The 25,659-nt window shown below is 32.2% G+C and overlaps 2 protein-coding genes across 2 annotated transcripts in view; both read right to left on the reverse strand.

Moving 5' to 3' along the window:
- Positions 1-13,862, reverse strand: part of LOC139482194 (uncharacterized) — a 41,355-nt gene extending 27,493 nt beyond the window's left edge. The window contains exons 1-2 of the mRNA XM_071265894.1: positions 13,377-13,862; positions 8,795-9,225 (exon numbers count right to left, since the gene is read on the reverse strand). The gene's annotated coding sequence lies outside the window, so the exon portion shown is untranslated. The remainder of the gene's footprint in view (positions 1-8,794; positions 9,226-13,376) is intronic.
- Positions 12,072-20,618, reverse strand: LOC139482193 (uncharacterized). The gene is made up of 2 exons (XM_071265893.1): positions 20,513-20,618; positions 12,072-13,872 (listed from the first exon to the last, which is right to left on the reverse strand). Exon 2 carries the CDS (start codon positions 13,859-13,861, stop codon positions 12,170-12,172), a length of 1,692 nt encoding a protein of 563 aa, XP_071121994.1. The 5' UTR covers positions 13,862-13,872; positions 20,513-20,618; the 3' UTR covers positions 12,072-12,169.
- Positions 20,619-25,659: the final 5,041 nt, after the last annotated feature.

A 25,659-nucleotide genomic window follows, 5' to 3' on the forward strand; every position in this document is an offset into this window, starting at 1 on the left:
GTTTGAAACGGCCTATATATGTACTCGCCTGTACTGATTTGTACTCGACCAGTCTGAATTGGTCTGAATTTAACTCGACATTACTCGACCCCAGTCTTAACCATACTCAACTGTACTGATTTGTACTTGACCCTTATCTTTGACATTGGAAATACTCTTAACCCATTTTACACCTGTACTCGTGTATGATACACAAACAAAGTTTATTAATAACCGTCTGAATTAAAACGTAAAATACTTTTGTACCTGGTGCCTTTTTAGCATAATTCAGTGCACGTAAACATTTGAGGAAAAAAGGGTGTGTCCATTTTTTTCAAATTTTGTTTATTAACTAGACGTGTCGAAAATGTTACTTTTACAGAGCTATGCATTTTAAGGAAAATTTCCAGTTTCCACTTAATTACACTTCTATTGGTCACGTTGTCAAAAGGGATCTGAAGATAACTGTGCATCCGATATTTGAGTCGATTTCAGGATTTGCATGGTTTAAACTAAAAAAAATAGAAACATTCCAGTTATACATGTTAAAGAATACAAACAAAGAAACAACTAAACATTAATGGAGTCGTACGAACCCAAAAAAGACTATTGCAATGTGCGTCGATAGGCTGAATAACTCCTACAACGAATAAAACTGTTGCAGAATTGCACGTTGTCTTGGTATGTATATAATCTCGAGCTTTATTTCTATCTTAATAAGACACATTTGGAAATTTTTTAAAAAATGCAGCGTAGATAATGTTGACCAAGCTGGTTTTACAGCTTAGTATATATGTAACAATGATAGTGAGAACTGAGCACGTGTTTTATGGACACATACTCTTGTTTTATATCTATCAATCAGAGACTTTATTTGAAATTTAATCGATAAAGTGTTGAAATCTACCATAAACAACAATCAACGGAACGGTGACCAGTGCCGTCTTTGTAGAAAAGCCAAAGCATCAAAGTATTTTTGAAAACATAAAACAGTTGATAAAATGCCTAAGTGTAGTATTCGCCTGATCTATTCTAATCTTTGTTCTGGTTAAGGTAAAAGTGACAGTTCTTTGTTGTGAATGTATGAACGGGGTGCGCTAATAGAGGAAAAGACCAAGACACAGTCTTACAGATGTAATAAGGTATGGTATGATAAATAAACTTTTCGTACGGATATACTTGCAATGATTATCTAACGGGAGCAGTTTTAATGACATTTTTGTTCAAGCAATCGGTTTTAGTGAGTAATAAACCTTCTAGATTTACAGTATATCAGGTCAATTGATATTTTGATTTACAATAAGGAAAACAAAAATACAAACATTGGAATAAATCAACACTAGTTAGTAAAGATCGCAACATCTAACGAAACTCGAAAAACAAGTAGCCTTCAACACCCATTACATTATATCAGAATTGTTTTTAAGGACAAAGCATGTTCAAAATATCTTAAATTAATAGAGGTTTTGATTTTACTAATGTGTCTAGTATTTATCATAACTCTACCGTTCAAAACTTTATACCTGAATATTTTACATAAAGCCTCATATAATTTCTTATTCGTATAAAAACCTAGTAGAAGTTCAATATTTAAGTATACGCCAGTTAATTCAGATGTCAGTATAGAACATAATGCTCCTTCATATAAAAATGGCATTAATTATGGCACAACCAAAACTCAGCTTAAGACCTTTTCTGAACAATTGAAGGTCCCCACTTTGTATCAGTTATCTCAATAATACAACTACCCTGTAATATATCATTTCATCTCGGCTTCTATAACAAAAAACAGGTAATTTATTTATGAAAATAAGCGAATTTACAATTTTTGAAGTGTACAAAACTCTATAGACGTTTTAGATAAATTACGTGCTTTTGATGGTCCTTTTGATTCAGTTGACAGTTTTGATTTTTCCACTCATTACAATACACTTCGACTCAATCTTATCAAATTTGTTCCCCCTATTTAATGAAATAATCGTTCGAAAAATCTCATTAAAACCTTTGTCTTAAACAAGAATAATAGATATGCTAGAAACACTTATTTGAAGTGAAATAAGACGTTTAAAGTCATAACTTGTGTCATTGACATCTTCACGTTTAGGCAAAAAAGTTGATCAACAGGTTGTAGGTATTCTAATTGGTACCAATTGTGCCCCTTTAATAGCAGACTTGTTCTTGTACTGTTATGCATCACAATGAATGGTCAAACTCAGTAAATAATCGTCTAAATTCCCTTTAATTGATCAATGCAATAACACTTATTGTTACCTTCATGATATGTTTTCATTTTATAATCATAAATTCTCTAGATATGCTGCCGAAATTTATCCACAGGAAATTTTCTTTATTAAATCAAATATCAATATCAATAAGGGTCCTTCCTAGTTGTCTGTAATGGATAGTTTCCTGTTATTGATGTCAGGGCTTTTAAAGCCGACTACTATTGTAATAAAATATATGAACATAGTGGTATAAACCATTTTTGGAGTGTAAACAATTCTTTGGATGATTTAGATAAATTACGTGCTTTTGATGGTCTTTTTGATTCTGTTAATAGTTTTGATTTTCCACACTATCTTATTAAACAAAAGTTTTCCTATTTAATTTAATAGTCGTTTGTTAAAGCTGAATAAAGATATATTTGCTGCAACTCATTTAAAGCCTTCTTCTCTAATGAGAAAGATAAATATGCTAGATATACTTACTGGAGGTGTGATGAGATTATTGAAGCTGTAAATTTTCTCCTTGATAATATTTATGAACGATTCGGCAACAAAGGTTAAATACAGGTTGTAGGTAGCCCAATGGGCACTAATTGTGCCCCTTTAATAGCAGACTTGTTTTTGTACTGTTAGGAATCACAGTTCATAACTAAACTCAGTAAAGTCCCGTCGAAATTGCATTTAACTGATAAATTCAACAACACTTACCGTTATGTTGATGATATTTTTTCGTTAAATAATCAAGAATTTTCTCAATATACATAACATACTGCTGAAATTTACCCCAAGGAATTTACTTTAAATAAATCAAATTTATTCGGTAATAACTGTCGTTTCCTGGATTTAGATATTTCGGTTTTAAACGGGAAGCTCCACACTAAAATTTACGACAAAAGAGACGATTTTTCGTTCTCTATTGTTAATTTTCCATTTTTAGATGGTGATGTTCCTTTGCACCATCTTACGGTGTTTATATTTCACAACTTGTTCGCTATGCCCGTGTCTGTTGTGACGTTTTTGATTTAAACGAACGCAACCTATGTATTACTGGTAAATTATTAAACCAGGGATATCGTTACCATAAATTACTTAAAACCTTTACTAAATTTTTCCATAGATATAAAGATTTGGTTTTGAAGTTTGGTTGTTCCTGTAGAAAACTTATTTCAAACGGGATAGCACATCCTCATTTTTACGGAAATGTTGTTAACCGTGCCCGGAAATTTAGAAATGATCCATGTAAACTACTCGCTCCTTTAAATAAACTTATTGTAAAAGGTTACCTATTCAACACTGTAATAAGATCATTGAATATTGTGTTTATTGGTATAAATATTGATTTTGTTATCAGTTAATTAAAAGCTAACTAAATATTACTAGTATGTTATATGCATATACATATTCATGGATCTACAATCTGTCGATACCTGTAACTTGGCATTGCACAAGGTCATGTTTTCTCTTGCTGTTTATGACGTCTTTACACTAAATCCATTGGATGTTGGATGTGTACAGATTGATAGTTTAGTCACAGATGCATGTTTTTTTTATTAGTTGTTTGTGGCTTTGAACTAGCTGTCAGATAACTGCGAGTACTCTCAGATCTGTTCGTTGTGTCTTTTTGTGTCGGGATGTATAAGTACCGGGCCACGTCCACTTGTATTTTTGTCCATCTGATGAGTTAAGCCTTTTTCAACTGATTTTTATAGTTCGTTCTTATGTTGTACTGTTATACCACTGACCCAGGTTAGGTGGAGGGTTGGGATCCCGCTAACATGTTTAACCCCGCCACATTATTTATGTGTGTGTCTGTCTCAAGCCAGGAGCCTGTAATTCAGTGGTTGTCGTTTGTTTATGTGTTATATATTTGTTTTCCGTTCATTTTTTTCTTTTTTTTTACATAAATGAGGCCGCTAGTTTTCTCGTTTGAATTGTTTTACATTGTCTAATCGGGGCCTTTTATAGCTGACTATGCGGTATTGGCTTTGCTTATTGTTGAAGGCCGTACGGTGATCTATAGTTGTTAATGTCTGTGTCATTTTGGTCTTTCGTGGATAGTTGTCTCATTGGCAATCATACCACATCTTCTTTTTAATATAAATGGTATGGGTTTTCCTATTGTTGAAAGCCGTTAAGTTGCATCCACTTCAGTTAGGCTTCGTGGAGAGTTGTCTCTTTGGCGATCATACTACATCTCCTTTTTTATTTACAAAAATGCCTGGGCTCTCTCTTGCATTACAATTACATGGTGGTGGTCTAGAATATAGATTAATCAAACATAAGTGAATAATTGTCATTCATAAATTATTACAAGTTTCATTCTTCAACTTTCTAACATAGAAAGTCGATTCATAATTCACTTTAAAAGCTATACTTGTAATGTTGAGTAAATAGTTATCAAAGGTACCAGGATTATAATTTAGTACGCCAGACGCGCGTTTTGTCCACATAAGACTTACCAGTGACGCTCATATCAAAATATTTATATAGCCAAACAAATACTAAGTTGAAGACCGGTATAACTAAAGTTGACATCTCTTTTTTGTTTGTAGAAATAAGGTTGTGAAGATCAAAATGAATCTATAATTATATAAGACTTGTCCTGCCAATATTATTAGTTACATGGTGTGTCAGTGATCTAATACGATATATACATGTATGGGGTCAGTAAATTTCATATGGGGTGAGAGCTTAGCTGGATTCCCCATATAAAATTTACTGACCACATATATATCGTATTCGGTCACTAACACACCGTGTAACGAATTTATTTTATCGACTATCTTCATATGTGGTATTTTGACTAGCGGTCTATTAAAGTAATCAAGTCTTCAATACTAAGTATAGAGATCCTACTTTCATTTTCTATACAGAAAACAAATGCCAACAATAATATCTTTTGAGCTATAAATTTTGTTTATGAATTTATTTCAATCGTTCATTATGCGTATCAATTTCTTCGTGGTGGACTTTCAGTCCACGAGGGTATTACCAGCCTAGTAGCCAATACTTATGTACTGGCATGGCATGAAAATATGGATTTTTTTGTGTTATTAAAATTTTGTGTTACAAAATGTTAGAAATTATTGTAAATTAAGGAATATATCTCCCTCATGCAAAGCTCTGATTTCTATCATGGATTTGGCTATACTTTTTGGACCTTTTGGATTATAGCTCTTCAACTTTTATTTAAGCTTTGGATTTCAAATATTTTGGCCACGAGCATCACTGATGAGACATGTATTGTCAAAATGCGCAATTGGTACCGTTAATGTTATTTAATCCTTTCAGACTTCTTTTTTTTTTTTTTTTTGCTTTGAAATGGAAGTAACTCCGTTATGCCAACAATAACAACTAGTAACCTTTAATTATGTTTAATGAACTTGTTTAGCCTTTCCGCATTAATTTCTGCATCTGTTGAATCCTTTCAGATTTTCCCTAAATACCGTGTTGTTTCTATAAAGGGTTTTGGCATCTTTTTTTGTTTTGAAATGGAAGTAACTCCTCACTTACCCCATATAGTAACTACAAGTATGGTAACAGACCCTATATTTTTAGGAAACCCTATATCAAATATACATAGTCACCACCTGAAGTCCTTTAACCAATCATATCTCTATAAATCTATAGGAGGTAAGATAATATTAATAGCATGGTATGTCAGTGACCTAATACGATATATATGGGTTCAGTAAATTCCATGTGATCAACATATATATATCGTATCGTATTAGGTCACTAGCACACCGTGTTATGAATTTATCTTACCGACTATCTTAACAAGTAGTAGTACGACTTTGCCTATCAAGGGGATTAAGTCTTAAATACTAAGTACAAATGCATAATGAACCTACTTCCATTTGTCTATAGAAAAAGATGCCAGCAGTATCAACTTGTTAGATCTAAATGTGTTTAATGAATTTATTTTAATCGTTCATCATCAATTACATCGTCTGTTGAAACCATTTAAGACCGTGTTTTTTTAATAAAGGGACGTAACACCACTACGAACCGTGTATTGAAATAAGCCAAGTCTACTAACCTTATATGGATTATACATAGTGTCCACGCGGTTGCTTTTAACCAATCACAATCCTTGAAATGTATAGGTGGTAAGATAAAATTATATATTTTTCTTAAAAATTTCAAAATATCATTTAGAATTTATGACAAAAGCTGGCATACCGTTTTGCTTCTCAAACTACATAATGAAGAGTAAAATAGAACACGAGGAAAATGAAGAAAAAAACCACAACACAATATTTGAGAAAAATTTAAGATAATTAAATCCAATAATGCATAACTGCTGAGAAAAGACTCAACATCCAAAATACACGAAGAAAGAATGAAAATCACACTAATCATGAGAAACAGAGTAAAACCATGCATCAATATTTGATGAAAATACCCCCCCTCTCCCCAAAAAAAAAAGAAAAAAAAAAAACACCACCCAGCAAAACATAAAAAGGAGTAAAATCCTTCCACAATACATGAGAAATAGAGTAAAACCACCTAACAATACATGAGAAAAAAAGTAAAACCTTCCAACAACAAACGAGAAAAAGAGTAATGCCATCCCACAATACATGAGAAAAAAGTAACTATCTAACAGTACAAAAAAAAATCAATTCACACATGAGGAAAATAGAAAAAATACACATAACATATATAAAGGGAGTAAAATCCAACAAACATAATAAAAAAAGTACAACCATCCAACAACAAACGAGAAAAAGAGTGAAACGATTTAACATTACATTAGAAAAAAAAGAGTAAAAGGTACCACAATACATGAGAAAAAGAATAAACCATCCAATAATACATGAGAAAAAGGGTAAAACTATCCGAAAATAAACAAAAGAAGTAAAAATATCTAACAACACATCAGAAAAAGATAAAAAAAAATCCAACAATACATTTGAATAACAATAAAATCATCCAAAATCTATGAGAAAAAGAGAAAAAAAACATCCAACAACACACGAGACAAAGAGCAACTCTATCCCACAGTACATGATAGAAACAGTAAAAACATCCAAATATATATATATATGAAAAATGGAAAACATGTCCACCATTGCACAAAAAGCAGTACAAACAGCCTATAATAGGAACATGAGGAAAATTGAAAAAAACTTGATAAAAAGAATAAAAAACATTTAACAATACATGAGAAAAAAATGTTAAACTTTCCACAATACATGAGAGAAAAGGGTAAAATATTCAACAATACATCAGAAAAATTGAAAACATTCAATAATTAACGAAAAAAGAGTAAAACATTCAACAATACATGAGAAAAGAGTAAAACATTCAACAATACATGAGAATAGAGTAAACATTCAACAATACATGAGAATAGAGTAAAACATTCAACAATACATGAGAAAAGAGTAAAACATTCAACAATACATGAGAATACAGTAAAACATTCAACAATTCATAAGAATACAGTAGAACATTCAACAATACATGAGAATACAGTAAAACATTCAACAATACATGAGAATACAGTAAAACATTCAACAATACATGAGAATACAGTAAAACATTCAACAATTCATGAGAAAAAAATGTGAAACAACGTATTACGCAATTTGATTTTTTTTATGGCTGTAAACATTAAACCTTATAGCCACATTGCTAACAGGATTTATTTTATTGCGAGATCATTCCATTTCCGCTAATCAAAACGCAAAAAATAACAGATAAAAGGCATGTTCTCTTCAAATCTTGCAAGTTTGAAAATGACCTATTTCATTTTTCTGAGGAGTATATAACCCGGTTGTCCAGTGATTGAAATTTCATAAAATGTTGAAAAGCATGGCTCCCTTACATAATTTCCAACAAGTAACTGGTTTGTACTTCTATGATCTTCTATTATAATATGAATAAGAGAAAAAAAGATCACGAAGATCACGAAGATCACTGGCTTCAAGTATTTCCTTGTGTTGTAATCCGTCAGCTGATATAACCAATACATTCTTATGAAAAGCACTAACTACAAACACTTTCCCATCATTGTCTACTGATAAGCTATATGGATATTTGAGTACGTTTTCATTTTTAAATGTCCATTGAACTGTACCTTGTAAATCATAACATGTAACAGAATTTGTTTGATAAACATTGTTCACCACACGTTGCAACATAAGTGCCATTAGGTATGCTTGTGTCCCGGACTATATACCTTGTCAAGTTGTTGTACGGATCAATCAATAGAATTCCATCACTGCTAGAACAAATCAATTTGGTATCCTTCACTGCTATATCGAATAAACAAGTATCAACTGGTATTTGTTTCTCGACTCTTTTACTTTGTATGCCAATTACTATTACTCTAATGCTATTTTTTGTATATCCTGATATTACAGCCAGTGTGTTGTCATCATTGATGTACGCTATATCAAATGATCCAAATATGGTATTCTCAAAATCATTTGAGCCATCATTGTTGAACACTCTGACTGTGTGAGGATTATAATCAGGGAAAAAACATTCTGCTATCTGGCAACATGCAACAACAGGTGATGTTTTCCCCATTAATGTTTATAGATGTCTGCAGCTTAAGATAAATATTTTCAACTGACCTGTATAACCTGTGCGGCACCATTTTGTCGGCTGTTTTGTTTTTCTTCACTTTCAGGACAAAAATGCATGGTGCCTTTCAATTGATATTTCTCCGAATTTCTTGATATTCGTAGCAATGTTTTGCAAGAAGGTATTAGCATCGTATGACAATTCACGATCTTTAAAACTTTCTTAGTCGATAATTGCATTAAGGAAATATCTTTTCTTAGAAACTTCGTTTTCTAACTGGTTCATATAAATAACTGCCTCTAGTTCTGGGACGTGTTGCTGAATATTTTCGAGCTTTCTGTGGTATTCAAACATCTCCTTTTCTTTGTCCGTTAATTCTGCCAATAATCTGCCAATTTGCTTTATTTTTTCTTCTTCAGTTGCATGTAAATTTTTCATTATGTCATCTTATATTATGTCTAGATGGTTATTGAGTGTATCCCTAGTTTGTATTGACATGCGTCAAACGATATGTTAGGGTAAACAAACAGTCCTAGAAAATTGGATATAATTGATGGATAACGTATTTTTTAATCATGAAATTGATAAAATTTGAAAACTTTAATACTTAATTTGATTAGAAATGAAAGTATTTGGACAACATTTGCTGTAGACTTTGAAATCCAAGTGGTGAGATTAGTTCAGTATAGATTCATAATGAGTGAAAACAATATGGCTTCCCCCATAAAAGTAAACAATGAATCTCAAGGTTAACGCCCAAATGACACTTTAGTTACTTGCCTCAACCAGCTTCCACAATTACTTCACAGCAATCTATTGGCAACAAGCGATCACACCAGATAGCCCAGATAACCTCCCAGCGAGACTTAAACAGCAAACAAGACAACTAAGGAGGAGAGGTAACTCGATGAGTGATCTTATTGAGATAGACAATCCAAAAAGGCTGCTTCAATACGAAATTCTGTAGCTGACAGTCATTGAAGCCCTCATCAGTCCAGAGGTATTAAATACTATTATACCCATGTTGTCTAAACAAATTAGCGATACATTAAAACCAATAATAGAAGCTGAAGTTTAAAAATGTGTTGCCGAAGAAATTCAACCACTATAACAGATATTAGCCTGTCAGTCTAGTATAGCTGAAACACAAAAGCAACAATTAATTAAGCAATTCCTTCAACTTTCGTCATTACAACGCACCACCCAAGACCAAATCACATCAAACAATGAACGTGAAAAAGAAATCAACTTTCTCTATGATAAGGTCGTTCTACTTGAAAACAGGCTGTAAGTTCAGGAACAGCACTCTAGAAGGACAAGCATGCGTTTCACATGTTTCAATAATGTTCCTATTCCCGCAGACAGAATTGAAGGAGCAAAAATCGTCCATTCAGTCGATACTGACACTATCATCCTAGATATCTGCAATAACAAACTCGGACTCGAGACATTGGACGATCCCATGTCATCGGTAAGCTCAAACAAGGAAGGTCTCAATTAATTGTCCGATTTATTTCATACAGAACTAGACAACTGGTATACTCGAACAAAAAAGCTCTGAAAGGTAATGGTACGTTTATTATAGAAAACGTAACACATTTTAGGAAAAATCTCGTCAAACAGTTAACAACGCTAAAGTACAACAACAAAATCAATGCCTGCAGGACCACAGACGGTCGGATCTTTATCAGAGTGAATGCTAACAGCCAAAATCGCATTATTAGTAACCTCAATGATTTTAGTGATCTCGAGTCAGAAATCCAACAATTTGAAGAACGCACGAACATAAATAACTATGAGGGAACGTAGAGTACAAGGTTTCACCATATTTCATATTAATATATATAAATGTTATAAAGACTTATCTTTAATTCTACTAGAATTGTTTATATTTATCTGTATTTACAGAGATTGTTTCCTTCCCAAACGTAAAACTCATAATGTATGAAAAATCCGTATCTAACCAAAAGCAATTTAAGACAGTGATCATATTGAAAAATTCTATGTTTATTCAACAACACAACTTATTGATAGAGTAAATTAAAGCCTCGTTTTTTTATTGTTTATTCATATTCTTAAATCTGAAAAACACTGAAATACAGATTCAATTAAAAAAACAAAAAAACAGTAGCTAGTACTGTTAGTTTAATAACACACATTCCAACTTAATATATGTCCATGTTCTCGATACATATGTGTTGTCTGTTTTTCTCGTAAACCTTGTTCCAATCTCTACACCCGTTTATTAAGTTATCTAGTTTTTGTTTCAACAACAACCAAAAGTGTCACTAAAACATAGCCTTATTTGTTACCTTTTATTACACTTCTTTTGAACTTCATCACGGTATACCTTTTATTACACTTCTTTTGAACTTCATCACGGTATATCATGTTTACAATTGTATATTCTGTTTGTGTGTATGTAAACATTATGCTTATTAGGTGCATCTAAATATTGAACAATTTTGTTAATTGTATTGCATGCGTTTACTTGACAGAGACCTAATGGGATTTTTGTTTTATTATTACCCATTTCATAAAAAGTTTTAAAAAAATACTGCGTTCGTTTGAGAACCACATCGATTAAAAATTTCCGTTTGCCGTACATTTTATGTTTATTTTTAAGTACATACTCTAACCAGTCTGCTGACCACGGGTGTCAACAATATATAATTGTGGTTAAGCTCATAGAATAAAAAATCGAACTTCATACAGTTGACTTCTTTAAACTAACATAATACTCTAACATGAAACTATTAATTACTTGATAAGAATAAGTATAAATTTGTTACATTGCTTATGATAATTCAAAAATCAAGAACTTTAAAGTCAAATACGTCGAGGAATGGGTTAATCCAATATTTCATTTATTAGTCTTCAAGCATAACAATTCATTGTTCTATAATTATATAAGCCCTTTGAAACAACTATTAATTGAACGGGATTTTTGCTTGTCTGTAAATTGTAAATTGTATGTTAATATTTTAGCCTATTGTGTGTAATATCATAATTTGTTATATAGTGTTTATAGCCTGTCTACATCAGTTTTTATTCTCTAAAGCTAATAATATTTTTGGAAGTTTGTGATAATAGTCTTAACACAAAGAACAATAATATTTATTTCACTTATTAATAAATGGTACATATAGAAGTTCAATTTACCTCGTTTTGTAATAATTGACACAGTTTCATCAAGACAATGAACATGAAGCATACAGCACACAATCTTTCTTTACTGAACAGTTCTCCTTTTGTTTATAATACTAAATCTTATTCTTTATTTGTTAATTTCTCAAAGAAGCAAGTCAATATATGTAAATACTCTTCTTCTGGTATGCTTCCATTTATCAATTGCAGTGGGATAAATGACAAAATATGTTTGGGTATAGTAGTCTTTGCTTTATTTTAAATGACTTTTCCTTTATTCAAATCAACCTAAAAACCATTGCATCTTGAGAATTATTTTCCACTAGTAACTGATTGGTTCTTCTCTCATAACAAAGAGTTAATGGGAACCAAAGACCATCCCTGGCTGTTAGTACTTCCTTATAATGCTGTCCATTAGCAGATATAACAACTACGTTGTTAGATGCATTCCCTAACACGTACACCATACCATCATTGTCGACAGCTATACCACGTGGAAATTTCAGGACGCTCTCATTCTTAAATGTCCATTGAATTGAACCCTGTAGATCATAACATGTGACGGAGTTGGAAGTGTTATTTGTATGGTATATTTTGTCACAAAATAGTGCAACATGACACGAACTAGGTAATATATCACGGACTATATCGCTTGTTGAATTGTCGTATGGATTAAGCAATTGTATGCCTTTTCCCTCTGCAGAACAAATGAATTTGTTGTCTGTCACTGCTATGCCGTAATAAATAGAATTAACTGGTATTGTTTTCTTGATTTGTTTCTTTTGCATGTCGATGATTGTGATACAGCAACGTAATGAACTTCCTGATGTTACAGCTAGTGTATTGTCGGCACTGTTATACACTACGTCAAATGCCCATGTTGGTGTTGTCACTTCAAAATCTATTGAGCCGTCAGCGTTAAATACTTTGAGAATTTTCGAACGATAGTTTGTAAACACCGTTCTTCCATCCGTCAATATACAACAACCAAAGGTAGTTCCTCCCCTGGTATTAACAGTTTTATGCAGCTTTAAACTAATACTTTCCACTGCCCTATTTGAGACGTGCGGTACCAACATCTGGGCTTGTTTTTCTTTTCTCCGTGAAAGGATAAAATCACATGGTTTCTTCTCAATCGTGATGTCTCCAAATGTCTTGATATCCATACAGAATGAGTGCATGAAATCATGGACATGATACGACAATTCAATTTTTTTTAAACTGTCTGTGTCTATCAACGATTGCATGAACTTATATTTGCAGGAAATTTCGTTTTCTAATTGCTTCAAAAATAAAAATATCTGGAGATCTGTTGCATGTCGTTTGATTTTGACTATTTTTCTCTGGAAGTCAGATATCTCCGTTGCCTTTTCATCTAATGAAATTAGCGACTGGTTTATGTGACCTCTTTCTTTTTCTTCAGTTGTAATTAGTTTTGTCATTATAATATCTTGTATTTTGTCCAAATGGTTGTTGATTTGAGACCGGGTTTTCTTGATTTCTTGTTCGATATGACGTTTTTTCTCGGATAACGTCTTGATGTTTTTTATTCGATTCTGATGAAGTCTTTGGATATTTTCTGCTAGTTCGGCTAGGGACTCGTCGATCTCATCTAAAGCCTCTGATGTTTTGGTTTTGTCGATGATGTCTGTTAATCTGGAAAATTCTCGGCAATCAATGTGATCTATTACGACACAACTTCCACAGCAGATACATTCATGCTTTTTACAGTAAATTGTGTACCTCTCATTATGTTTATCACAGGTTTCGGTGATTTGTTGAACCTCACTCGGTAATTCCTTAAATTCGGTTATCGGCATAGTGTTATGGTTTCGCGATGCTTTAGAAGCAGTATGATGTTTTAGGCATTGTGGGCATAATCCTTCTTCACATTCTGTGCACCAGACTATGGATGTTTTGGTGACATGCTGCATATCACATGGACCGCAAGAAGGTATTGAAGTTGCCATGGCAGGTATTACTTGGAAAAGAAAGACAAATTAAATTAAAGGTACTTTAAAAGTTACTTCACAATCTAATACATTATTTTGCTAAAGTCTCTTATGATCTTGGATGAATGATTGTAGTAAAGAAAAACTCTCTTTGACAAATATGTATCGTAAAAAATCACGCTCTATAACACTTTCAAAACATGCACATACTGTATCTCATTATTTAAAATGATATTAAAATACAAAATCAACAAGTCCTGATGATTCCTGTTGGAAACCCTAGTACTATCATTAAATTATGTCCGTTTATATCCGTGTAACATGTTATACAGTTCCTAAATTTTTGTTTAAACGTCATTTCTATTCAACTACTTATTTAGGTGGTATATGAGTCTAAATTAAATATGATAGAATTTGTTCACACTTTGCCACGTAGTATCTATATATACATGTTCAAAAATATAATAAAAATGATAAGTTATCGGGCATTTTTTCAACCTACGGGTTGTGACAAAAGGACACCTTTTGTATGGGTTATACAAGGAAAATCATCATAATGTGATAAGAAGCTAAACTAATAGATAGAATTGTAAAATAAAATACGCGAAGATAGCTTTTAAAAAGTTCTTTGATAAAATCAAAAGAAAAGATAGGGTCACCGTGCGTTTTTTCGGCTAAAATACAAAATATCAAAATTTCATGTAGATTCCTTCAGAAAATGCACTAATTCAGAGTTACTTCCCCTTAAAATGCCAATTAAAAAATATTTAAAATCAAGCATTAATAATCAACACTTGTAAAAATATAAATAATTATAAGTTATATTCTTATTAATTTGTTCTTTTGAACGCAAGTTCACATTAGTTATTTGTATTTCCACATCAAATTTGATTGGAAATCTGGACCTTAGATTCTCTGTTTTTTATAATCCAATATGACGAAAGACACTCAAACCACCTTAATTTACATGAACGAGTGTTTCATTTTTTTATATGGACGTTATTTTCATTTAAATAAAATGGACTGGTTTGTATAGCTCATTTCTGTTTAATTTACATGGACGTTTTTTTTTCATATGTAACTTATTTAACTTACATGAACATAGGTTTTATTTTCTTTATATTGGCGTTTATTTTCATTTCAATTACACTGACTCCTTTGTATAGCTTACATGGAAGTTTGTTTTTTTGTTTAATTTCCATGGACGTTGTTTATGTAACTAACATGATAATGATATTGATGTTACTTGCATGGTAATTATTGGAATCTATTTACATCATCATTATTTTCATTTCCCAAAAATGTACTTATTGTTATCTTACTCACACGGACGTTATATTTTTATAAATTTGTTGTTTTGAACGTAAATTCACATTAGATTTTTGTATTTCCACATCAAATTCTACTAACTTTATTGGAAATCCGGACCTCAGATTCTCTGTTTTTTTTTATAATCCAAGATGGCGAAATACACTCATACCACCTTAACATACATTTTTATTTTCTTTGTATTGACGTTATTTTCATTTAAATAAAATGGACTTGTTTGTATAGCTTATTTCTGTTTAATTTACATGGACTTTTTTTTTATATGTAACATATACTAACATGGACATTATTGGACTCTATTTACATCCACATTGTTTTCATTTCAAATGTACTTGTTATTTAACTTACACGGACGTTATATTTTGACGCATACAGATGCTATTTAAACCCAACGATAGGGAGATAAGTAGCATGTTAATCATCGCATCAGGTATGATTATCCAGTTCAGTGTACAAATGAAGTTGAGAATGGAAACATATAAATAAACTTAAATTAAAATAAAATTACAAGAATAACAGAGGCCAGAAGCTCCTGACTCAAGACAGGCGCAAAGAAAGCGGCGGGGTTAAACATCCTTTGTGAAGAACCCTAAGAATCCATTTTTGTTGAAATCAAGCATATTTAATTTTAGACCCTTGGAACCTCGATGTAAAGCACCTTACTAAAAACGGGGCTCAAAACTAAAAATATCAAAATGCGATTAGATGCTGCATATCCACGAATTCAAGACACTTTTGATTAAACCCCATTGAAATTGGTCAACAAATACGCAATTCAGACTGTTTATTAGAAAAATATTGAGTTCTGTCCCCCTTTGTTTCTCCTATTCCTAAACGGTAAGGATCTTTACCCCCACACCCAACTTACAATTCCAAGAGATGGATTAAGATACATGTCCATGCCAGTATATACTAGTCACCAGATTGATGTGGTATAATAAACTATCTGAGGACATGTAGCTTAGTCGAAATGTGTGTTTAACAACATTGTAAGTTAGTTTTAAAAACCTATTTATATAATGTTTATAAAAGCTATTTACAACGTGTTTGGATATGTTTTTCATATAAATGCTCATTTCCAAATGTATTTCAAAATACATTTAGTCACTCGATGATTTTTTATGACAGTAGCATGATAAATAAAAATCATTCGCTTGTCGCAGCTTAATACGACTGCAGAGGTTGACCCTGAATAGTCGGTTCAAGTATGTACACTTCATCAAGCTTGATACAGCTCTGGATTTGGATTGTGATTAAATATGAATTGAATGAGGTCAAAAACTATAAATTTACATTAAACTGTTCCGTATCATAACCTAATTTCCCCAAAAAAATCTTAAAGTTATAATTACATTCAGCATATCAATCCAAAGTGACCCAAATTGATAACAGGACCTCGAATTCATAATCTAAATACAAACTTGAATTCAGCATATCAGAGAACTCCATGAATTATATTTGTGTTAATATAAAACTACGTTTTATTTTGGACCCCAACTCCCACCAACTTGAAAACTGTGCCTAACAATAAAAAATATTAATTATATTGATATAAGAACATGTGGTATTATATGTGAACTAGTGTTGTCAAATCGTACACTTTTGTCTAACCGGTTACTCGTATAATCGTTCGACCGATTAACCGGTTAACCGGTACTTTAAGTTAATGTTTCAAGGCTTTATCAATAGTTATTACCCTACGCATCCATATAAGACAATGTGGTATGAGTGTCAATGTGACTACATTCCATCCAAGTCATACATTTACGTTCATATAATACGATAAATTGAAGTTTGGCCTTTGGTTTAATAAGGCTTGTCTGTGAAGATTCTTGTCGAAGTGTGACTGTTGATAATAAAATACACGGTTTCAACTATGGCGTTTGTACTCACTTCAAATTGAAAGATAAAATAACTTCTTGATCTCGTAGAATTAAATATGTCTGAAACCGATGATTCTTTCATTTTGTCTTGTTTTCTCCGAAAATAATGTGAGGTGTTTTCATTAAAATTGATTAAGCCTGATATTCGTACCATCAAGTATACACTGATTACATTCACGTTGGTTTGCTTTTAACAGTTTTTGAGTTAGCATTCAGTTTAAACTTACCGACAAAGACTTGCGCGACGGAGATTGCACATTCAGATGTAGGTCTACACAATATAAGATCAAAAATGAAATTATGTAGTAAATCGTAAAATTTAATCGTATTTTTAGACCCAGATGCAGACAACACCATCATACATTTGCGGCCGTATACAAACTGAAGGACTTAAGGCTATGTGTTTTTGAAAAGAAAAAAACACATTATGTTCACGAGCTCATCATACACTCGTTTTATTAATATGTACAAACATGAGATAAACCAAGCGACCCAGACAACACGAGTATGTTGGCCCAACATTGGCACAACGTATATCATTGCATTGGCCCATCGTTGTATTTTAACGTTGGCCCAACGTATAAGTGCAAAGTGGGCCTACGTTGGCCCAACATGATGGCTTCATGTTGGCCTAACGTTGTACGGTTATATACAACACATAGGGCCAACGTTGGCCCATTGTATGAAAAACGAAATCCATGTTGGCACAACGTTGGACCAACGTAGAAATATCTTTTCTTATGTTGGCACTATGTTGGTCCAAGGTAGATATTTCTCATTTTTGTGTTGGCAATACGTTGGTCTATTGTATCAACCAAGTTACAATGGATGCTGCATGAGGAGCTGGATATGATAAATACTCCGGAGCACATTTGATTTTTTTTTGTGTTCCCAACTGCCAAAGTTTAAGGTAGCAATTCTGTATTTTGGTATTACCCATTGTTGTTACTGTCCTTGTCTTTTTCTTGAACTTTGCCTCTTTAATTTTATTTATTGTGTGACTCTGAGATATTTCTTTGGCAATGTTTGATGGATCGACCAGATAAACTCTGTGTCATTTGGTGTCTTGTAAAGAGTTGTCTCATTAGCAATCATACCACATCTTCTTTTTTCATATCAATTTCATTTATTACCTTTAACAGAACAAATGACGTATGGCTTATGGTTATGCGATCATACAAATAGTTTTTTCGGAGATGTAATTTTAGTTGTATTGGTTCCAGATCCAGAATGAAAATTAAATAATTCAGAAGATGAAGCTTTATTTATTTTAAATTTGATATTATTGGTCGTCACCACGAGGAGTGTCCTCCTCAATTTGAACTTCAACAGTGTCATTATTATTTATATATGTTATTCTGTTTTCCCTTCTTTGTTTCTTGCCACCTTCTCTGTCAAGGCTTAAGCGCAGCCAATCTTTAGCTGCATCATCTATCTCCTTATCCGAAGACTGTTTACAGCTATGTTTATTTTCTGACCGACTCTGTAATAAAGTTATAAGTAAACTTGAATTGTGTATTTGCCTAATGCATGCGTGCGTAATCTCCCTTCTAGATATGTTATATAAATTAATGTATATTCTAAATATTTTAAACACTATTTAATAAAAAATAAAATCTTAAATAACCATTTTTTTTTTTTTAATATTGGTTATTTGTCTAATGGTCAGTAATTCATTAGTAATAGAAGGATTTGTGGGTATATCAAACCCTTATTGTTATTATTTCAGAATTCGGTATCATACTTTATATATTCGTAATATATATGATATATAAAGAATAATTTAGATGTGTATTAATGAGCAGTTATATATTTTGATATATAAAACACTGTTACACATGCAAGTGTGTATATGATCAGGTTTCACAATAAAACAATAAAACTAACAAATTCATTTATATTTTAATGAAGTAGAAATCATTATGCATGTACGACATTTTTGAAACAATACTGAATAAGGTACATCTCAAGACAATTTTATTCCATTAACTTCATACATTGATCATACATTTTGTCGTTATAGATTTTAGAAAAAAATATTAAAATATTGGTAATTTACAATTTGTTTGAAGATACTAATGCTCAGTGGCAAATATTTCATGATAATTAACAGGATTGAAATGATTTAAAATCTACAAAATATTTCGCCCGAAACGTATAAACATTAAGATCAGCATTATAACATGATAGAAATTAATATATATTTTGATTTTAAACAACATCCTTCAGATTAAAAAATCATAATTGTATTTGTCATTCTGAATCGTATATACATATAAGATTTTTTAAAGTTACAACTTACATGTTACTTTCTTTCTCTTTGAATCTCAGATGACATTATTTTCTCTTTTTCTTTTCTTCGTATCACTGCTTTCTTACAAATACACAACAGGAAATAATCACAAAAGTGACCATCCCATTACATTCAGATTTCCTATAAACTTAATTACCATAGCAACTATCTTTGAAATTTGTCGAACATATGGTCAACCTTATCAGAATGGGCTTGATTAACAGACTGGCTGTATCAAATATCACTCTGCATATATATAATTGCTATTATTATGTTTCACAAAGTTTAATGAATAAAGTTATTATAAATAATAATTGCAATAAATTTTAATGTTTAACCAGGTAATCTATGTTTACGATATACATTTTTTTATTACAGTAATGATATTCCAGTATAAATTTTACCTGACTTATATATAGAGTATAATATATGATCAGCGTTGGCCCAGCATTGGCCCAACATAGAGTTGTAAATGTAATTTCAGTTGATAAACACTTTCGGTATATCATTAACTGCTGCAATCGAAATTATCCGCCTCCCAAGAGAAATAAAGCGTAAAATATTATATAATCAATTCTATTAACAAAATTTCATATCGGCCCTATGTTGCTACTAACATAATGCCAACAGTTGCCCGATAATTAATAACCAACATGAGATAATAATATGAATTTACAACAAAAGACCAACGTTGGGCCAATGTTGTGCAGCCAACACCAACGTGCGACCAATGTACCGACAAGTTGCCAACGTTGGGCCAATGTTGTGCAGCCAACATAAACTTGCGGCCAACGGACCGACAATTTGCCAACGTTGGGCCAATGTTGTGAAGCCAACACCAACGGTCGACCAACGGGCCGACCATTTGCCAACGTTGGCCCACTGTTAGTCTGTTGACTGGGGAGACGTTCAATAGGAAGTAAACATTTTCACCTTTAACTGATTCAAAAGTAATTAACAAATGAGATGAGTGATAGACGTATCCATGTGAAATAAAAGTCTGTGGAACTGTCGACATTTGTACCTCAATTTTCTGTGTTGATATTATCTCCCCTGATTAAGAACTTGAAACGACTTGTTTTAGCATAACGGATCAGTAATATAATAATGATATTTGATCATTTTCATTTGAAAATTATACTCATCAATAAACAGCATACCTACTTTTAAATTCCTCAGTCAAAAGAATAAAATGAGTTTATATCTGTTTTGTTAATACTCCGTCCAACAAGAATGTAAACAGGAAGGTAAACAACTTTTACAGGTAAATGTATCATGTGACTTGTCACTCAAATAATAACTGCGCAGAAGTTAATGAACCGATCGAAGTGAGGGAAGTATAACGAATTCGGGTTATGAGACTTGTAACGGCGATAATAAATAAGGTGACTGAAAGATTTATCAGGATCATAAAAGTTCAAGTAATAAAAAATAAGAATAGCAAAACTTGTCTGCATTCTTATTGCAAACCCCTTTCTGTTAAATAAAAATCAAAAAATTAAAGAAAATGACATTAATACTGGAGTAGACAGGATTTATCGGAGACTAAACATAAGAATACTATAAATATAGATGCTAAAATTAAAACTAGAAGTAATAATATCACATGCTTATGCTTATGTCGCAAACGAACACATAATCTATTTTTGTTCACCGCACTTTTCTTTAACCGTTGTCGTTATAGAAAGAAAAAATATATTGATTATGTTACGAGTATTCGGTTATTTATGTCAAAGATTTTCCTATGTACATTTCATATTAAAACGTTTTAAACTTGTTTAGTCTCTGATTAATCATATTTACTAAAGTATGAATGTAACCTATCGAAGTATACTTATTACTGTGTTTGTACTTTTACAAGAAAAATTACATGTGTCATATGGGAAGCAGGTCCTACTTATCCGGGGCACCTAAGATCACCCATATTTTAGTGTTGATTCGTATTGCTTTGTCTATAGTTGTCTATGTTTTATTTTGTCTTCTATCGTTTGTCTGTTTGTCTTTTCTATTTAGACCGTAAAGATTTAGTTTACGTTTGACGTTTGTGTTTCAGTTACCCTCTGGTACTTTTCACCTCTCTTTTGCATTATATTGCGTAGAAATATTCATTCTAAAATTTGTGTGAGTTCTTGCTTTTGATATTTCTTAATCAGAATAAATAGAAGATAAGATTAAAATATAATTTTTTTCTTTATTTTATTTTCGCTTCACATACTTTCTGATGATTGAACAAACATGCTTCTATTGTCGGTCATCAGATTGATATATATGTCTGCATGTACTTTATATCGCTTTTAAACATTTTCACGTAGACAGAGCGTTCATGTTTCAATGATTCATACTCAAACATCCGTAATTTTGTTTTATTCATGAAATGTACATCGAAATAACTTACTGAGTTAGCGTAAAGTTAAACTTGCATTAGAAAGGAGTGTTGAGAATCGTTTAACCGGCAATAACATATCAAATCCTGCAACACTGCATTAAATTTGTCCGCTGATCTATAAAATCGAAACTATGGGTAGATTTCGAATATTTTGTTCAGCAGAAATTTTCGTGATACCATACAATTATGTTGTCTACCTTTTCGACTTTTTAAAAAAAATTACTCGTTTCAGAGATGAATCATAATATAAAGACAAATGCTGATTAGGCCCTAAAACTGTCTATGACTTTTTTATGACATTAAAGTTACATGACTGCAAATTAATTGTCTTGGACAATATGGTGTACATTTACACTCCAATTGATGGAATGAACACAATTTAGACATTATTCAAACCTTTTCAAAATCAATTCAGTAGAAACTCGATTTAGAAAAAAATATCAGTTTTTGTAAAAGAAGTAAATATAATGACAGCTGTGGATGAAACTTTTTTGCAGTCGAAACTATTTAACAGTTCTGTTAACCCTAAATGGATATTAAAATTAACTAATTAAAAGTAATATGTTTTGTTCATTATAAACCATCTTGTAAGGTGACTCTTCAATGCTGTTTGTGGGTTTTGAAAAAGGAAGTAAGGCAGCGCAGTTTAATGACAATTGATCTACCAGATTGACATTAAACTGCCTAAAATAAATACTCCCAAAGAATAAAAGACGAATTTAAGTGGACTGCACATGATAACATGGATAACCAGATGATACTATATTTGGTTCTCAAATTTTTTTTTTAAGCAACGAGGTACAATAAATTAGCAAAATTCATCCAGAAATGAAAAACATGAGTTTGAAGTCGGTATTTTCCCCAAATTTTTTTTAGAAGATGTTGTATGATTGCCAATATGACCACTACCAGCCAAAGGCCAAATGAAGTTGATGTAAGAAATTATGGGCAACCATACGGCTTTTAAGAATGAGAAAACCCTATAGCATATGGTCGGTTATAATCGGTCCCGACAACAAAAAATTCATTTTAATGTTATATTTAACAGTGCCATACATGCGGGATGTTTGGCTAGCCACATAACCAAGAGTATCCCACCATATTTTTTCTTAAAATGTCCTTTACCACGTTGAGAATATGGTCATTGTTATCTTATAGTTCGTTTCTGTGTTTGTCTTCTCTTATATTTGATGTGTTTCCCTCAGTTGTAGCTTGTTACCCGGATTTTCTTTTTTTTCGCAATCAATTTGTGAATTTCGAACGGCGGTTAATTTACAGACAAGAACTTTTTGGAATGTAAACCCATGATTTATAGACCAGAAAATAGCCTAGTTAAAAAGATCTTTGTTTTAAAAAATCTATGTGTCTGTATGGTACTTATAAATGGACCAAGTTTTTTGGCAATCAACATTTCCAATATCTTCGACAGCAACACTCGAGACAAAGGGTTCAGAAGAATTTTTCCATCTTATCTAATTTAATGTTGTGGTGTTTCATCAATAAAATCCATGGGAACCAACGGTGTCCCTCTTCTTGATGACTTGTTTTTTTTTTTTTTGTGTATTAATATGAGACTGACTTTATACAGGAACTTGTTAGGAAGACAGACAAGAAGTTAAAAGTACAATTGAACTTTACTTTCCGTTATATAGCCGATGTTCTTTCACTAAATAATACGAAATTTGGTGACTATGTTGATAAATCTGTCCCATCGAAATTGAGATAAGGGATACAACAGATAACGTTGATTTTGTCTCATATCTTGACTTAGATCTATAAATTGACAATGAGGGTCAGTTGAAACTTATCATCAAGAAAGATTATTTCAGCTTCCCAATAGTGAACTTACCATTTCTATGTAGGAACTTTCTAGTAGGTTCTTTATAAGGAGTATATTTCTCCCAGTTAATACGATATTCCAGGGCTAGTATTTCCTATCATGATTTCCTTGATAGAGGGTTGCTGCTCACAAGGAGTTATAACAAAACCAAAAGTTCCAAGTGGTGAAATTAAAGTCATACCTTCGGAAGTTTTATGGACGGCATCATGAGTTGGTTGGGCGTCAAAGGGCATCCGTTTCACAGATGATATCAGATATGCTCCTAATGTAGTAACTACAATGAAGTTCCCTTTTCCCAAATTTGACTTATCAAAATAGACTTATTAACGGGTTTGTGATAACATGACATACACGACGGTTTTAACATGCGGTGCAGGATCCGCTTACCATTCCGGAGCACATGAGATCATCTCTTTTTTTGGTGTTTTGGATTTGTATTGCTTAATCTTTAATGTACTATGTTGTGTTTTGTATACTATTGTTTGTATATTTGTCTTTTTTTAGCTTGGGCGTTGTCTGTTTATTTTCGACATTTGAGTTTAAATGTCCCTCTTGTATCTTTGGCCCCTCTTTAGAACCCATTTATCCAATCGAGCAGCAGATATATTAGTTATTGGATACAGCTAATTCTGTATCATATAATTGACTTTCATCTGGAAATTGACACCGTTGTCAGTTAAAAAAAACCTTTAAGACAAAAGAGATACTTTCAGCTTCCTATTGTGAACTTTCTATATCTTTATAGCAACATTCCAGCAGCACCTGCATATAAAATATTTTTCTCCGAGTTGACACGATATTCAAGGGATTGTATTTCCTATCAGGATTTCCTTGCGAAAGGATTGCTGCTCACAAGGAAGCTATTAAACCAAGAGTTACAAATGGTGAAGTACAAGTCATACCTTCTTACATTTTACGGTCGCCTATCGTAATTTCCCCGACAGTGGTTTACTGATTACGAGGAAGCACAAACCAAGAGTTCCGAGCTGTGTATATGAAATCGTTCCTTCAAAAAGTTTACTAAACCATCTCGAGTTTGTTGACTGATATGAAAACCCGATTTATAGACGACATTAGATGTGTTACAAATGCCATAACGTGTCCCGTCTCTCATGCTTTAAGATTACCTCCCAAATAAGACTTATCACTTTGTACAAACATGAATAACATGACAGTTGCCACAAGGAGATCATGTGGAGCATTCCCGCAGCATCTATAGCTAAGATCACCCAACTTTTTTTGTGGGATTCGTCGTGCTCGGTAGGATTTTTTATGTTGGGTTTTGTGTACAGTTGTTTGTCTGCTTGTCTTTGCGTTTTCTTTGTAGTAATAGCGTTGCTGGTTTATTTTCGAATTATGGATTGTATTGTCTCTTTGGTGTAAATCACCTCTTTTTAACAAAACAAAATTCTAATTAAAAACCGATTTTATGCTTAGAACCCATAAAAAAGTATCTGTAAGAAGTTTCGTCGCCTCAGCTATTGTTTTAGGTAGACTCTGTTTTTCAAAGAAGAAAAAAAGATTCCCCTACTTGTTCTTCTTAGTTTGTTTTTACTTTAGAACAACAAAATACAGGATAGATTCTGTTTTGCACTTTTTTCTTCTATACTATCTGTTTTAGGAGCTACATTTTGCCCCTCATTTTCTTATAACAATTTTGAACTTAGATGAACTGTCATCTGCTTTTGTCGGGTTTTTGTCTCTTTGACACATTCCTCATTTCCATTATCAATATCATAAGCAATGAAGAATATTTGATGCAGTAGTCTTTTGACATTTTGTGTTCTTTTTACTAGATGTTGACCGAAAAGCAACAAAAACAAAATTAAGAAAGAACTCTTTTCTCTCGAGCTTTAGTTTGTTAGAAAAAATGGATTCAAGCTTTCAATAAGAAGGTCAAATTATACAACGAGTTAATGAACATTGAAATACAAAAACTCATAAATTCCAAATAAGGGTTTTGAATAATTCAGCCTTTAAAAATAAAAAGTGCATCAACGGAAATAAGAATACATCAATGACATTTCAAGTATAGGTGATATAAAATTGAATTTAGCCATAAAAGCAAACACTTTGAATACAATA

The sequence above is a fragment of the Mytilus edulis genome, chromosome 7 (genome assembly GCF_963676685.1).
Source record: "Mytilus edulis chromosome 7, xbMytEdul2.2, whole genome shotgun sequence".
In the NCBI taxonomy this organism is placed as follows: Eukaryota; Metazoa; Mollusca; class Bivalvia; order Mytilida; family Mytilidae; genus Mytilus; species Mytilus edulis.

Bases quoted from the DNA above. Each gene is read 5' to 3' on its own strand.
- LOC139482193 (XM_071265893.1), bottom strand. From the start codon at position 13,861: ATGGCAACTTCAATACCTTCTTGCGGTCCATGTGATATGCAGCATGTC.